We start from the raw sequence: 13,792 nt of genomic DNA, 5'->3' as shown, positions 1-13,792 counted from the left end.
GTTTCTCCATCACATGTTCCATTTTTCGTCTAAGATGAGACTTTTTATGCAACTCTGGTGACGTCATGTTCTTATTCTCCTTTGGAATGTCCATCTTCAAAGGAATAACTTCCTCCTTCAAGGTTGTCATAAACTCTGTCTCACTCTTCTTGAGACCTTTGTCGAGTTGCATAGTTGATAGCATGCGGGATCCAATCATATTTCTCTTCAAGGTTACAATGTGAATTATTGAACCTTGGTGATACGCATGGTATCATCTCTCTCAAATGACCAGGGTCGTACATTTTCTAAAAAATCCATTCCCAATACCATACGATAGTCATCCATATGCACCACTGTCAAGTCTATGGTGCCTTCCCATTCTGCTATCTTAAGAGGTACTCCATATGCAACACCAATGATAGGCTTGGATAAAGAGTTGACGACTTTCAAACGGCCTGGCATTTTGGTGTACTTGATGCCCAACTTCTTAGCTTCATCTTTAGCAAGGAAATTATGGGATGCACCTGTATCTACTAAAGCCTTGGTGTATCCTCCATTTACCCTAACATCCACGAACATTAGCCTTCCTCTTTTAGTCTTATTATCTTCTATAGCACATAGTGCCTCAGCATCCCATTCATCCTCTACTTCCTTTTTGGAAGTTACTATATTGCTTTCCACAGACTTTTTCTTTGACCAACAATCCTTGTACATGTGGCCCCACTTTCCACAATTGTTGCAGTTGCCTTCGAACCTCCTCCCCCGAGAACTCTTATTGTCGGTCTTTTGAGATCTCCATGGTTGTGAGGTTCCTTGCTGACTCTTCCCTTTGTCAGCATTTTTGTATCCTTCTTTAGAAGGTGGCTTGAAATTCCTCCGACTTTTACTTGTGTAGAGTGCTTCTTCTTCACTCTTCAGCGTGATGCCTCCCATTTGCTTAGCCATAGCTTCTTGGCTGGCCAACAAATTCTCAAACTCTACAAGTGATGGTTGAGCGGGCCATCCTTGTACAACAGTAACAAAGCTTCTATATTCCGGCCTCAGTCCATGGATAATGATTCTCTTCATTCAAGCTTCTGCAATGACGGATTGTGGATCTAGTTCAGTAATCTCCCGACATATCGACTTGACCTTGTGGAAATATTGAGCAATCGTCATGTCACGTTGTGAGATTGATAATAGCTCGTTCTCCAAAAGTTGTAGTCTTGTATCATTCTTCTTTGAGAAAAGCGTCACAAACGTGCCCCAAGCTTCTTTCGGGGTGTTCTCATCCCGAATATGCTCCAACATCTCTTCTTCAATTGTGGTCTTCAAGGCAAACATTGCTTTGCCTGCTTTGATTTTCCATTTGCGTAAAGCACCATTAACGTCTTCCTCTGGTGGCGTAGTTTCGCTTCCACCAACGACCTCCCATAGATCTTGTCCTTGTAAGTAGGACTTCATACATGTTTCCCATGTTTGGTAGTTGTTGTTGTTGAGTTTCTTGATTCCTCCGATGACTTGGAGATCACCCATCGTGTTGGCAGTACCTCGGTAATACCAAACAAGCTAGTTTTGATACTAAACTTGCAGAGTCACAAACTACTCACGATACAACGAGAATCACTCGTTCTCACTATCAAGAAACCTTGCTTTGATACCAGATTGTTGAACACGACTCTTTGTGTGGGAAACAACAAGACTTTTATTATGACACTTAAGAAGAACTTACACTTTGTGAGACTACTACACACTTTGCTTTCTTTGAGGCTTTCTAGGATACTTGGATGTTGGGATTGTTTGGAGCAAATGAGCTCCACACCTATTTATAGGTGTTTCCACCTCCTTATAGGAAGTTTCTAGATCTACATACATTCATGGCTATTCTAGAACTATCTACCATATTCTATATATATTACAAGCTTTTATATGTTTCTAGAATGTTTTATAATGTCCTAGATAAGTATAGACATTCTTGTGTCTTCCATAGTGTTCTAGAATGTTCCATAGCCTTCCAGGGTCTTCCATCTCGTTCTAGAGTATTCTAGAATCTTCCGGCATCTTCAACACTCCTCCATAGTATTCCATAATGTTCTAGAATCTTCCAGATCATTCTAGAACATGCTAACTTCTTCTAGACAATAACATGATTCTATTGGGCTAGTGATGACCTTCAACATACAAACACATACTTCTTATACGAAAGTGTTACATTTACATCTTAAAGTGACTTGTGATCTCGCTATATGGAAAAACAACTACAAAGCTATGATACATAACCTAAGAAACCCTTTGGTTTAAGTAATTTGAATATAATGATTATCTAGGAAACATTTGTGACATACTACTGAAAGAATTACTAACATGTGGTGAAGTAGTTATAAAAGGATTTACTGATTTCTGACCATTAAATGCTCCACTTTTTGTTGTTGCTTGTGACACACCACCTTTAGAACGACTAGATGATGAATTTGGCTTGTATATCCCCGGTTCGGTCAACAATCTAATGTTGAGGTTGACTTTTTTGGTGAGCATCTCAACTACTTGCCTCATTGATGGTCTTTGGTTTGAAACCGCTTGTGTACAAAAGAGTGCAATTATAATAAATCGCATAATTTCGTCATCTGGACATTCTGTTAGGTCAGGGTCCACAATGTCTAGAAGTCTTTCTTCGTCTTTTAGCTTCCATGCCTACAAAATAAGAGAGATTTTGATACCCACAACTATGTAATAAAAACTAACATTTCTTGACACATGTTGCCTCCGTGTCAGAAATAGAAAGTTCATATTTGACCTTCTGTTGTTATACGAATAACTCTTTTCATTTTATATTATTTGTCATACATTAATTTTCATAGTCTTTCTATCACAATTCACAATACATTGATAAATCATCATTAAGACCCGTTCCAAACCATAACACCATAAATGTATATGTTATACTTTTTACATATTTTAAAATACAACCCTTTTATTTATTAGCTTTTTACTAACTTAATTGTATCCTTTTATTACTATAATTTTATATATTAGACAATTAGAAATTATAACCAACATAGTTTATGTGTGTATGTGTGTGTGTGTGAATTATATGTTTTAAATATGTATTGTATTGTGTTTTAACTTTCATAGTAGTCAAAAAATATACCCACTCAACGAGACCCAGGAGATCCTCGCCAAAGGCCGCCTTACTATTACTTCTACCACTTATAATTTCAAGCATAAGTACTCCAAAACTATATACATCCACTTTCTTTGTAAGTTGACCCAATAAAGCGTACTCTGGAGCCAAGTATCCCCTATTAAAATCAGATCCAAGCAGTAAGAAAAAACTCAAATCAATGTACTTTACTCTCGCTACCAATATGGTCAATGTACTTTATTTTCACCTATGATAACAGTGTTTTTACATTTCTTTACCGATAATATCAACGTACTTTACCTTTTACCTATAAAAGCAACATACATACATGTCATTACTAATATGAACATTGTACTTATCTGGTACATAATGCTATAATTAGTAAAGAATTATGTGTGCGTTTCTATTATGGGTAAGAAATTGTTAGTTGTTATATCTGTAACGAAATTATACATATGTTGTTGTGAGTTACATATTGATATTATCAGTGAAAAACATGTGTATGTTGCTATTATGGGAAAAAGATTTAAGTACATTGTTATTATGGGTAAGAGATAAAGTATACTGACTATATACACAAAAAAAAGAGTAAAGTGCGTTGCTAATTGATATTTCATGCAATTTATTGAAAAGAAAACGAGAATGTGGTTGAACATTTCTTACACTGTTCCAGCAACTCGAGTGCTAACGTGAGTGACATTGTCGGGGAAAAGTTTTGCGAGTCCAAAATCTCCTATTTTGGGATCAAAACTTCCATCAAGAAGTACATTACTTGCCTTTATGTCTCTATGGACAATATGTGGTTCCGCTTCCTCGTGGAGAAATGCAAGACCTGATGCAGTGCCCTTGCATATATGAGCTCGTGTAGCCCAATCAAGGTCCAAGTGTTTGCCTCTTGAGCCTATCATTGAACCAGACAAAATACGAAAGTTAGGTGTTGTTTCTTTTCACTTGATGGACTCAAGAAAAAATTTAATCTGGTTGGTTATATATGCATATTTCTTTTTGACTTAGTATAGAAAAAAAACTTGATCCACTAAACTATACCAATTTGTTTCTTTTTCACTTAATGCAAGAAGAACGATTTAATAAATAAAGTTATGAAAAGAAGACCTTTCCCATTAAGTCCAAACTTTTTATAATTTTCTTTCCTTTACTTTTTACTTTCATAAATAACGTTATGGAAAGAAGACCTTTCCCATTAAGTCTCAAGTGTGCAGTCATTATTGTTGGTAGAAAATGTGATATAAAGTAGTGTTTAGGATATGAAATAAAGTGTGTAACCCTCAATAGTTTAGGGGGGCTATATTGTAAATATGTATGTCGTATTGCAATTAGACGATAGCAACTCAATTATGTAACCGGCTCTTTTGAGCCTATAAATAGGGCCTTTGTCCGTATGGAATAAACAAGTTAAGTTTGAATGTCTAAGACTTGAGTTGATCACAAATGTGCAATCATTTTTTCAAATAATTTTAAACGACGTTAGTCTAGATGACACTTTGGGGGGGGGGGGGGGGGGAAGAAAATAAATATAACCTTAATCCGATAAGCCATATATGGTGTTTTTTTACTTAATACAAAAAAGAACGACTTAATAGATAAAACTTTCCACCTTAAGTCCAAACTTAGTAAATGAAAGCTTTCCTCTTTTTTTTTTTTTTTTTTTTCCTTCCATTCTCAAGTTGTCGTCATAATCCCAAGATATTATTGAAACATCATTTATCTTGGACACCACTTAATTAGAAAGAAAAAAAGTAACATGATCTTAGTAGAAAGAATTACAATACCATGTAAAGCACTAGCAAGACTGTTGTTTTTGAGGTACTCATATACCAAAATTCGGTGACCATCCTCCACACAACAACCTATAAGTTGAACAAGATTTGGATGTCGGATGCCTGAAATCGTTTTGATCTCTGTCAAGAATTCAAGTGTCCCTTGTTTTGATTCAGCAGAAAGCGACTTGACTGCAATATGAGTGTCGTCCCTCAAAATCCCCTACAATATAAACATTTAAATTAATTTTATTAAACTAATTTAGAAATTATCAAATATTAGTAAATCATAGGAAATTCAGGAGTGTGTATGTTAGCGGGATTTTACCTTATAAACAACTCCAAAACCACCTCCACCAATTCTATTTGATGGATGAAAGTCCCTTGTAGCCGATCTCAATGAATTATATGAGAACTGTTTAACGTTGTCAGTAGAAATATCTAACCAACCAAAAAACAGCTTAACATTAGCAAGCACATAAAACGGAAATTCTTCATAGAAGGGCTCGTTAAATGCTAAAAAAATATTATAGCATTCTGCTTTCATTTATTTCTATTATAACATCATATTTTTTATTTTTTTCTTACTTAGAGCATTTTCAATGGTATTATTTTTTTACCGTTGGAGAGGTGAGATTTTGTGGAGGTTTTCAGCCACTTATATCTTCTATGTTAGAGTACATTTTGCCCTTACAAATAATAACATTTTATTTGAAACCTTACTTTGTATTCAAATATCAAAATTTTATTATTTTTAGTAAATAATCTATTTTATTAAATACATAGAACATCATATTTTTAATTTTTTTTCTTACTTAGAACATTTTCAATGATAGTATTTTTTTATCCTTGGAGAGGTGAGATTTTGTGGAGGTTTTCAGCCACTTATTTCTTCTATGTTGAGTACATTTTGCCCTTACAAATAATAACATAATATTAATTTGAGAAATTTAACATGTGATGGAAAACGAAAAATTACATGAAAGGCTTTTAGAGACATTAAAGATAGATGAGGATAAAAGAAAAAGGCTTTGTAAAAGTTAAAACTATTAGAATGAATTTTTAGCTTTTTTATAATAGATTTTAATAAAATAGAGATTGTTAATAAATATTTCGAAGATTAACCACCGGGGATTAACCAAGAGTATATAGTTCGGAAAATCTATTCAATTATAACATTTTATTTTCATTTTTTCCAATTAGAATATTATCTGTAAAAGTATCTTATGACGCTGAAATTGCTTTCTATTTGGACGAAAGGTTATTATAATTCAATGATTTTTTCAAAACAATATTCTAATACAAATATATGAAAATAAGACGCCACATATCAATAAATATTAGTATATACAAACTATTGTTTCCAGTTACGATAAATACCACTAAAAGGCTAAAAGCTCAAGATATAATCATATGCAAGCAAACAAACTAACACAGAGACAAAAACATATCTATACATGTTGTGTATTTGTATAATTATATGAATAAAAAAAATATTACAAAAAAAAAAGAGAGTGAAATAATCTTACCATCTGGAAGCTTTTTATTTCTTGCTTTACATGCATCAAAAGCACCGAAACAACCCATACGCATTGCTCCACTACGAATCACCCACATCTGATTTCCACTAAATTCTTAACTTGCAACATCGATTCTTCAACAAAACCCACAATTGATCTACAAATTAAGACATGGGTATGCCATAACTGGTTATAGTTTTATACCAATTACAAGAGTCAACGAAGTTACAGTAAAAAACAGACGATCGATCAAGAAGACATGAAAGATCTTGTGCACAGAATACATGAAACGGCAAAAGGAGCCATGAAAGAGTATTCAAGTAGGATGAAACAATGGGACAGTTTTTTAATGATGAATTATTGATACAAACGAATAGGAAGCGGTTTCTTATGGGAAGGGGAATTTGATAATGAGAGGGGAAAGCGATCTTGAATTAGATATGGTAACACAAAGTAGGAATGGTCACCTAACGAAGAAGAAGGATTAATTATGAAAGGGACTGGTTACTTTTCCCTTTGTCTTTTTAATGTTTTGCTTTTTGACTTGTGATTATGTTTCTTTTTTGTGGGTAAAATTTAAGTGGAACGTTATATGGTCTTAGAATCAAGCACTCGGGAACTATTTTCACACGAGAAAACTTTGAATTTTTCAACAAAATCTTTTTCTTTTTGTGAAAATATAAGGTTGAAAGCCAACTTTTGTATCCCATTCATCTGTATTACGACCAACATGGAAGAAAAGATAACTAGTAATGTTATAAAATTAGAAAAATTCATATAATGACTCGGCCAAGTCTTAACATCAAAAAATACATAGAAATATTGACTTTTTAACATCACAAATTTTTTCATATGTCAACAACACGTTATTAAAAATCATATTAAAACATATATTAAAGGCAAACGCCATACAGTCAACAAGTTTTGTTGCTAATCTTTCCAAATAAAAAAATTAATTCTTTTATAATCTACGTCTATGGATATTAGGGATCACAACATTACTATACATAACCAGTTTAACTCTATTGGAAAACTTTATAACCTTTAGTACAAAGAAACCAAAAGTATAAAAACAAATGCCATTAATACATGTTGATTACTCATGCATGTTTTTTTTGTGTTTTCTCACGTTGCAATAATCCATTTTCAAAACAATCTGTCATCACAGTGAAATCGTCACTCCTCATGCCAGCAGAGGGGGAAACCTCTATTTAGGGATGAGCAAAAGGACCGAACCGGACTGGAACCGGGAACCGGCTTCGGCCAAAATCAAGAACCGAACCGGCCCAACGGTTCTACCGGTTCACGGTTCCTACCGGTTCTTGTCGTGTCTTCAAATATTGGAACCGATCCTTGAAAAATAGCATCATACGGTTCCGGTTCTTGCCGGTTCTACCGGTTTTTGCCAGTTCTACCGGTTCCGGTTCCTACCGATTCCCGGTTCCAAAAATTCACAAAAATAATATCCCGGTCCCGGCCCGACCGGTTCCATCGGGTTCCGGTTCCAGTGCTGGTTCCGGTTCCGACCGGTTCCTCGGTCCATATGCTCATCCCTACCTCTATTAGATTCATCGAAGTCAGTACATTGATTCTAAAGGCCCTATGCAAAAAGCAAAATGCATCCATATATATATATATATATATATATATATATATATATATATATATATATATATATATATATATATATATATATATATATATATATATATATATATAGAAGTAAGTTCATGCGAAAATATAAATATCCTGCGAAAACGCGAAAACAGATTTTATCTTATGAAAATTAAACACATGTACTATAAAAAAATAATTTTATTGGCAAATTGGTCCTTACGTTGGGTGTATGAGTCAGGTACGTCGGGCTTAGGAACCTTGCATGTGATCGGGAGCCTCTCACGTATGGTGATTGTACGTGCATGTACGTTGGGCGTACACAAGCAGGAGACAAACCCTAATTTTTAGGGTTTGGACCCTATTTAAAAACCTTATGACCTCTAACTCTTCTCACCTCTCAACCTCCATTTTGAACCCTAATCCTTGTCTGTGACGTTTTGAAGCCTAAAGAGTAACTTTTGGTGTCTTTGGTGGTGAAGGAAGATCCTACGAGTTGTGGTATTGCTCTCAAGCTTGTTGGATCTAGAATCTCCTCAGCTTGGTGCATCATCCAGAGGTATAAAGTTCATACCTTGGAGCTTTTATTTTTAGATCTTGTTCAAGTCTAGTTTTGTGTTCTTTTTAGTCCTAATACTTTGATCTTTGTGAGTATGGAGTACTCCATAGTTTTAGGATGTCCTTTAAGACATTTTAGGGTATGTTAAGTCGTAAAAATGCAAACTTGCACCTTGTTATCACTCCATGCAAGATTTATGGAGTCTTAGATGACTAAAGGAGTTAGGGTTTTGGTGTTGGGCTCTTTGTATCCACACAAAAGCGTAAACATTGCAAATTTATGTCTTTTATGTTTTTTTAGACTTGGATATGAAGTTTGGACGTTATGTTTTAAGGCATTAAGACCTTAATCGAATGTTTTGGGATTCTGATACGTATATCGTTCGTAATTTGAAGTACATTGTGCGTACTCCGTCTTGGTTACGTAATCCATGTTGCATCAGAGGCTTGTATGTAGGGTGTACGAAATAGTACACGGGGCGTACTATTCAAATTCAGCTTTAGGGCCATTTTAGCCATGAGCCATTAGGAATTTTGGCCTTCGATTAGTTAATTAGGAATGGGAAGGGCAAAATGGACTTTTGCCCTCAATTCGATAAATGATGAATTGGACCATTGTTGATGGGGTAAAACTCTAATTAATAATTAGGGTTGTTATTGGGTTACGTTTAGTGTGAGGAGCCATGTTCACAGTAGCTTGAGTGTACGATTAAGTTATCTTCAGTTAGAAGTAATCTTTTTACCACCTTAGTGGGCTGAAGGCACCAAGGCTAGCTCGATGTATCAAAGAGTTTGTGAGATTTTTGGGGTGCAAGACCCTAAACGATATGATTGATAGGGCCCACGAGAAGGAGATTGAGATGGAGCTTCGGACGAAGCGTAATCCGGAGCAGATGCTAACTGTCGTGGGCCAGGCTAAGAAACCCAAGACTTCTGATTCACATTCTAGGAGCCAACAGGGTTGAGGTCACTACAGCAAGTGTGGCAAGCATCATAGTAGAGCATGTCAATCAGTAGGTTCGGGTTGTTATTGGTGTGGGTAGACAGGTTACATAAGTAGGGATTGCCCCCAGAATGCATTGATCTATTTTCACTACAACCAAACATGATATAAAAATGTCGATTTTATGAGGTTGTCAGGAGGGCTGGTGGTGATGCCTACACCAACCACCTTGAGGATTACCGGTGGTCGCTAGGGCAAGGCAGAGACACATGTGGTGAAGAGTAGGGCTTTGGAGTTGACTACCGACGAGGCTCGTGCATCACCAAATGTGATTACCAGTATGTATTTCTTTTAATATATCTTATTTTCTTCCTTATTTATGCTTATAATTGAATATAATTATGGTTAACGACTTTCTAAGTCATTGGTATCACCGCTCGTGTTCTGTTTGATTCGAGTGCTACCCGATCCTTTGTATCTCTTTTGCTTAGCAAGAAGTTTAGTGATGCTCCTAGGATTTTAGATTATCCGTTGGAGGTCGAGATTGTTGATGACCGTTCTATGAGTGCTTAAAGGGTACATCATGGGTGCATTCTGAATCTATTTAGCGAGAGGTGCTCTATTGATTTGGTGTTGATCGCTTTGTGAGGGTCGAAGGTTATTATTGGGATGTACTAGTTGGGACCCAATGGGGCTATAATTGACTGTGAGCGTCATCTAGTGAGAGTTTGAACGCTAATTGGAGGAGAATTTTTTATTACTGGCGAGGGAATTTCACATGGACCGGCTCTATGTTCAGTTGCGAGGGCCAGGAGATATCTTTAGCATGGTTGTTCTGGGTTTCTGGACTATGTGGTGGATACTCAGGTTGAGATCATGATGAAATATTTTGAGGCGGCCATTGTTCGGGATTTCCACGATGTGTTTCCTAAGGAGTTTCCAGGAGTTCTTACCAATAGGTAAATCGAGTTCCAGATTGATCTGGTTCTTAGTGCCGCTCCAATAGCCACATTACCATATCTTTTATCACCACCGGAGATGTAGGAGTTGTTTGTGCAACTTTAGGAGCTGCCATACAAAGGATTTATTAGGCCGAGTAGTTCGCCTTGGGGAGCATCAATCCTGTTTGTAAAAAAGAAGGATGGTTCACATAGGATGTGTATTGATTATCGAGAGTTGAATAAGCTAATGGTGAAGAACTGTTACCCACTCCCGAGGATCGATGATTTATTTGACCAGGTTCAGGGCGCATCTTGGTTTTCCAAGATTGATTTGTGATCAGGCTACCATCATATGCGGGTCAGAGACTAGGATGTGCAGAAGATGACCTTTAGGATTCTCTATGGTCATTACAAGTTTGTGGTGATACCATTCGGGCTCACGAATGCACCAAAAATGCTCATGGATCTCATGAACCAGGTTTGTATGTCGATGTTGGACAAATAGGTGATAGTATTCATAGATGATATTTTGGCTTACTCCAAGACCAAGGAGTAGCACGACGAGCACTTGCGAGAGGTGTTGCGGACCCTTAGGAGAGAGAGATTATATGCCAAATTCTCCAAATGTGAGTTTTTGGTTATAAGAGGTGTGGTTCTTAGGGCATGTCATCAATTAGAAGGGTATATTGGACGATCCAACCAAGATTGAAGCTATGATGCAATGTGAAGTTCCAAGGACCCTATCTGAGATTTGGAGCTTTGTAGATCTCGTAGGGTATTATCAGAGGTTTATCCAGGACTTCTTCAAGATTGTGGTGCCATTGACCCCATTTGACGAAGAAGAATGTTACTTTTCGGTGGGGGTATGATCAACAGTTGGCCTTTGAGATTCTGCGATAGAGATGGTGCAAAGCCCCAATTCTCGTGCTTTCTGAGGGTATGGATGATTTTGTGGTTTATTGTGATGCCTATATATCAAGTTTGGAAGTTGTTCTTATGCAAAGGGGTCACGTGATTGCTTACGCTTCAAGGCAGCAGAAGCCTCATGAAGTGAATTATCCTACGCATGATTTGGATTTGGAGACTGTGGCTTTTTTCCTAAAGATTTGGAGGCACTATTTGTATAGGGTTAGGTTTACTATCTACACTGACCACAGGTGCCTGATGGATTAGCCGAATTTGAATATGCGGCAACAGAGATGGTTGGATATGGTAAAGGATTATGATGGTGAAATCCTATACCACCCTAGGAAGGCAATGTAGAAGCCAACGCCTTGAGCTGCAAGGCAGTGGGTACATCTTTTGGGAATGTATGTCTGAGGATTGTTATTATTTCTTCTTTATTGGATATGATCAAGAAGGGCCAGGTGGAGGGACTGAAAAAGGAGAATTGGAAGGTGGAGTAGATCAAGGGGAAAAATCCTCTATTTGATAGAGACGGTCAGGGATTGTTGACTAAGTGTGATAGTGTTTGGGTTCCAACTACTAGTAGGGTGAAGCAGACAATTTTAGAAGAGGATCATATATCAAAGTTTTTATCCATCCAGGGGCCACAAAGATGTATAGGGATGTGAAGCTAAGTTATATGTGGTCCTCTATGAAAATGGAGATAGCTTGATGTGTGGAGAAATGTATAACTTGTCGGAAAGTCAAGGCAGAACATCATAGGCCTCATGGCAAGATGCAAACATTATGCATCCCCATGTGGAAGTGGGAAGAGGTTACCATGGATTTTATCACAAAGTTGTCAAGGACGACAAAAGAAGTTGATTCTATCTGGGTCATTGTTGATAGATTGACCAAGAGTGTGTATTTCATTACGATCGCTGAGAGTTTATCTGCTAAAAAGTTACTAGAGATTTACATTCAAGTGGTAGTGGTTTGGCATGGGGTTCCAGTTTCAGTGGTTTCAGACCGAGATGTTTGTTTCACCTCCAGGTTTTTGAGGAAGTTTCGTAAGGAATTGGGTATTTAGCTACACTTCAGTACAACATATCATCCCCAAACCGATGGACAGAGCAAGCGGACGATTCAAATGCTCGAATATATGTTGTAGGCATGCATATTATACTTTGGAAGAAGTTAAGATACTTACCTTCCATTAGCCGAGTTCTCCTACAAAAATAGTTATCATGCCAGTATTGATCGACCGCCTTTCGAGATGTTGTATGGGAGGAGGTGTAGGTCCTCAGTTTGTTGGGCCGAGGTCTTGTAGTAGGTCATTGCAAGTACACAAGTGGTACTCAAGACCATTAAGTTGATTAAGTAGGTACATGACAGGTTGTGGATTGTGCAAAGTCGGCAGAAGATTTATGCAGACCGTGACGTTCTAACCTCGAGTTGTAGGTGGGGAATTTGGTGCTTTGGAAGGTGTCATTTGATTTTGGAAGCAGGGAAAGTTGGGCCCCCGATTTATTTTTCCTTTCTGGATTATTGCTTGGGTGGGCAAGGTTTCATACCAGCTGGATTTTCCTGATGAGCTTAGTCAAATCCACAACACCTTCCATGTCTCGGTTGCGAAAGTGTGTAGTCGATGATTTGATGGTGATTCCTTTAAATGATATTCTAGTCCATGAGCGCTTGAACAATTTAGAGATACCGATTGTGATTCTTGACAGGAACACCACAATTCTGTGCAAGAATGTAGTGAATCTAGTGCATGTGCAATGGTAGCATCGGAAAGGATCGGAATGGACGTGGGAGCCTAAGGACAAGATGAGGAAGCACTACCTAGATTTTTTTGTAGCAACAGACTTCGAGGACAAAGCCTAATACAAGTGGGGGGATTTGTAACGCCATTGTTTTAGGTAATTTTCAATTCTAGCTATATTTCTTAAAAGTTAGCAAATTCATCCCTACGTTGAGCGTAAGGGTTATGTATGTCGGGCGTAGTAACCTTGTATGTGATTGGGAGACACTTATGTACATTGGGCGTATGTTTGTGTACGCTGCGCGTACACAAGCAGGGGACAAACTCTAATTTTTAGGGTTTGGACCCTATTTAAAGACCTTATGGCCTCTAACCCTTCTTACCTCCCAGCCTCCATTTCGAACCATAATCCTTGTGTGTGAAGTTTTGAAGCCTAGAGAGTAACTTTTGGTGTCTTTAGTGGTGAAGGAAGATCCTAGGAGCTGTGGTATTTCCCTGAAGCTTGTTGGATCAAGAATCTCCTCATTTTAGTGCATATTCTAGAGGTATAATGTTCATACATTAGAGCTTTTCTTATTAGATCCTGTTCAAGTCTAGTTTTGCGTTCCTTTTGTGTCGAAGACTTTGATATTTAATAGTATGGAGTACTCCAGAGTTTTAGGTTGTCCTCTCAGAAGTCTTATGG

The 13,792-nt window shown here is 37.2% G+C and overlaps 2 protein-coding genes across 2 annotated transcripts; both read right to left on the bottom strand.

The window, feature by feature from the left end:
- Window positions 1–1,050: 1,050 nt before the first annotated feature.
- On the bottom strand, window positions 1,051–1,497 carry LOC145046673 (uncharacterized). Its single transcript, XM_078994954.1, has one exon. The coding sequence runs from the start codon at window positions 1,495–1,497 to the stop codon at window positions 1,051–1,053; it is 447 nt and encodes a 148-aa protein (XP_078851080.1).
- A 631-nt stretch (window positions 1,498–2,128) lies between these two features.
- LOC145047819 (Protein kinase superfamily protein) lies at window positions 2,129–6,848 on the bottom strand. Its single transcript, XM_078996185.1, has 6 exons — window positions 6,411–6,848; window positions 5,210–5,322; window positions 4,894–5,104; window positions 3,767–4,004; window positions 3,110–3,260; window positions 2,129–2,652 (listed from the first exon to the last, which is right to left on the bottom strand). The coding sequence occupies exons 1-6, from the start codon at window positions 6,496–6,498 to the stop codon at window positions 2,281–2,283; spliced, it is 1,173 nt and encodes a 390-aa protein (XP_078852311.1). The 5' UTR covers window positions 6,499–6,848; the 3' UTR covers window positions 2,129–2,280.
- Window positions 6,849–13,792: the final 6,944 nt, after the last annotated feature.

This window comes from Lactuca saligna, chromosome 5 (genome assembly GCF_052625555.1).
Source record: "Lactuca saligna cultivar CGN05327 chromosome 5, ASM5262555v1, whole genome shotgun sequence".
Taxonomy (NCBI): Eukaryota; Viridiplantae; Streptophyta; class Magnoliopsida; order Asterales; family Asteraceae; genus Lactuca; species Lactuca saligna.
The sequence above is the reverse complement of the archived record's forward strand: the minus strand, read 5'-3'. Positions and strand labels throughout refer to the sequence as shown.

Bases quoted from the DNA above. Each gene is read 5' to 3' on its own strand.
- LOC145046673 (XM_078994954.1), bottom strand. From the start codon at position 1,497: ATGGGTGATCTCCAAGTCATCGGAGGAATCAAGAAACTCAACAACAAC.
- LOC145047819 (XM_078996185.1), bottom strand. From the start codon at position 6,498: ATGTGGGTGATTCGTAGTGGAGCAATGCGTATGGGTTGTTTCGGTGCT. The intron at 5,105-5,209 runs GTAAAATCCCGC...TTTATATTGTAG, and splicing joins GTTTTGGAGTTGTTTATAAG to GGGATTTTGAGGGACGACAC. The intron at 4,005-4,893 runs GTATTGTAATTC...GTTCAATGATAG, and splicing joins TCTTGCTAGTGCTTTACATG to GCTCAAGAGGCAAACACTTG.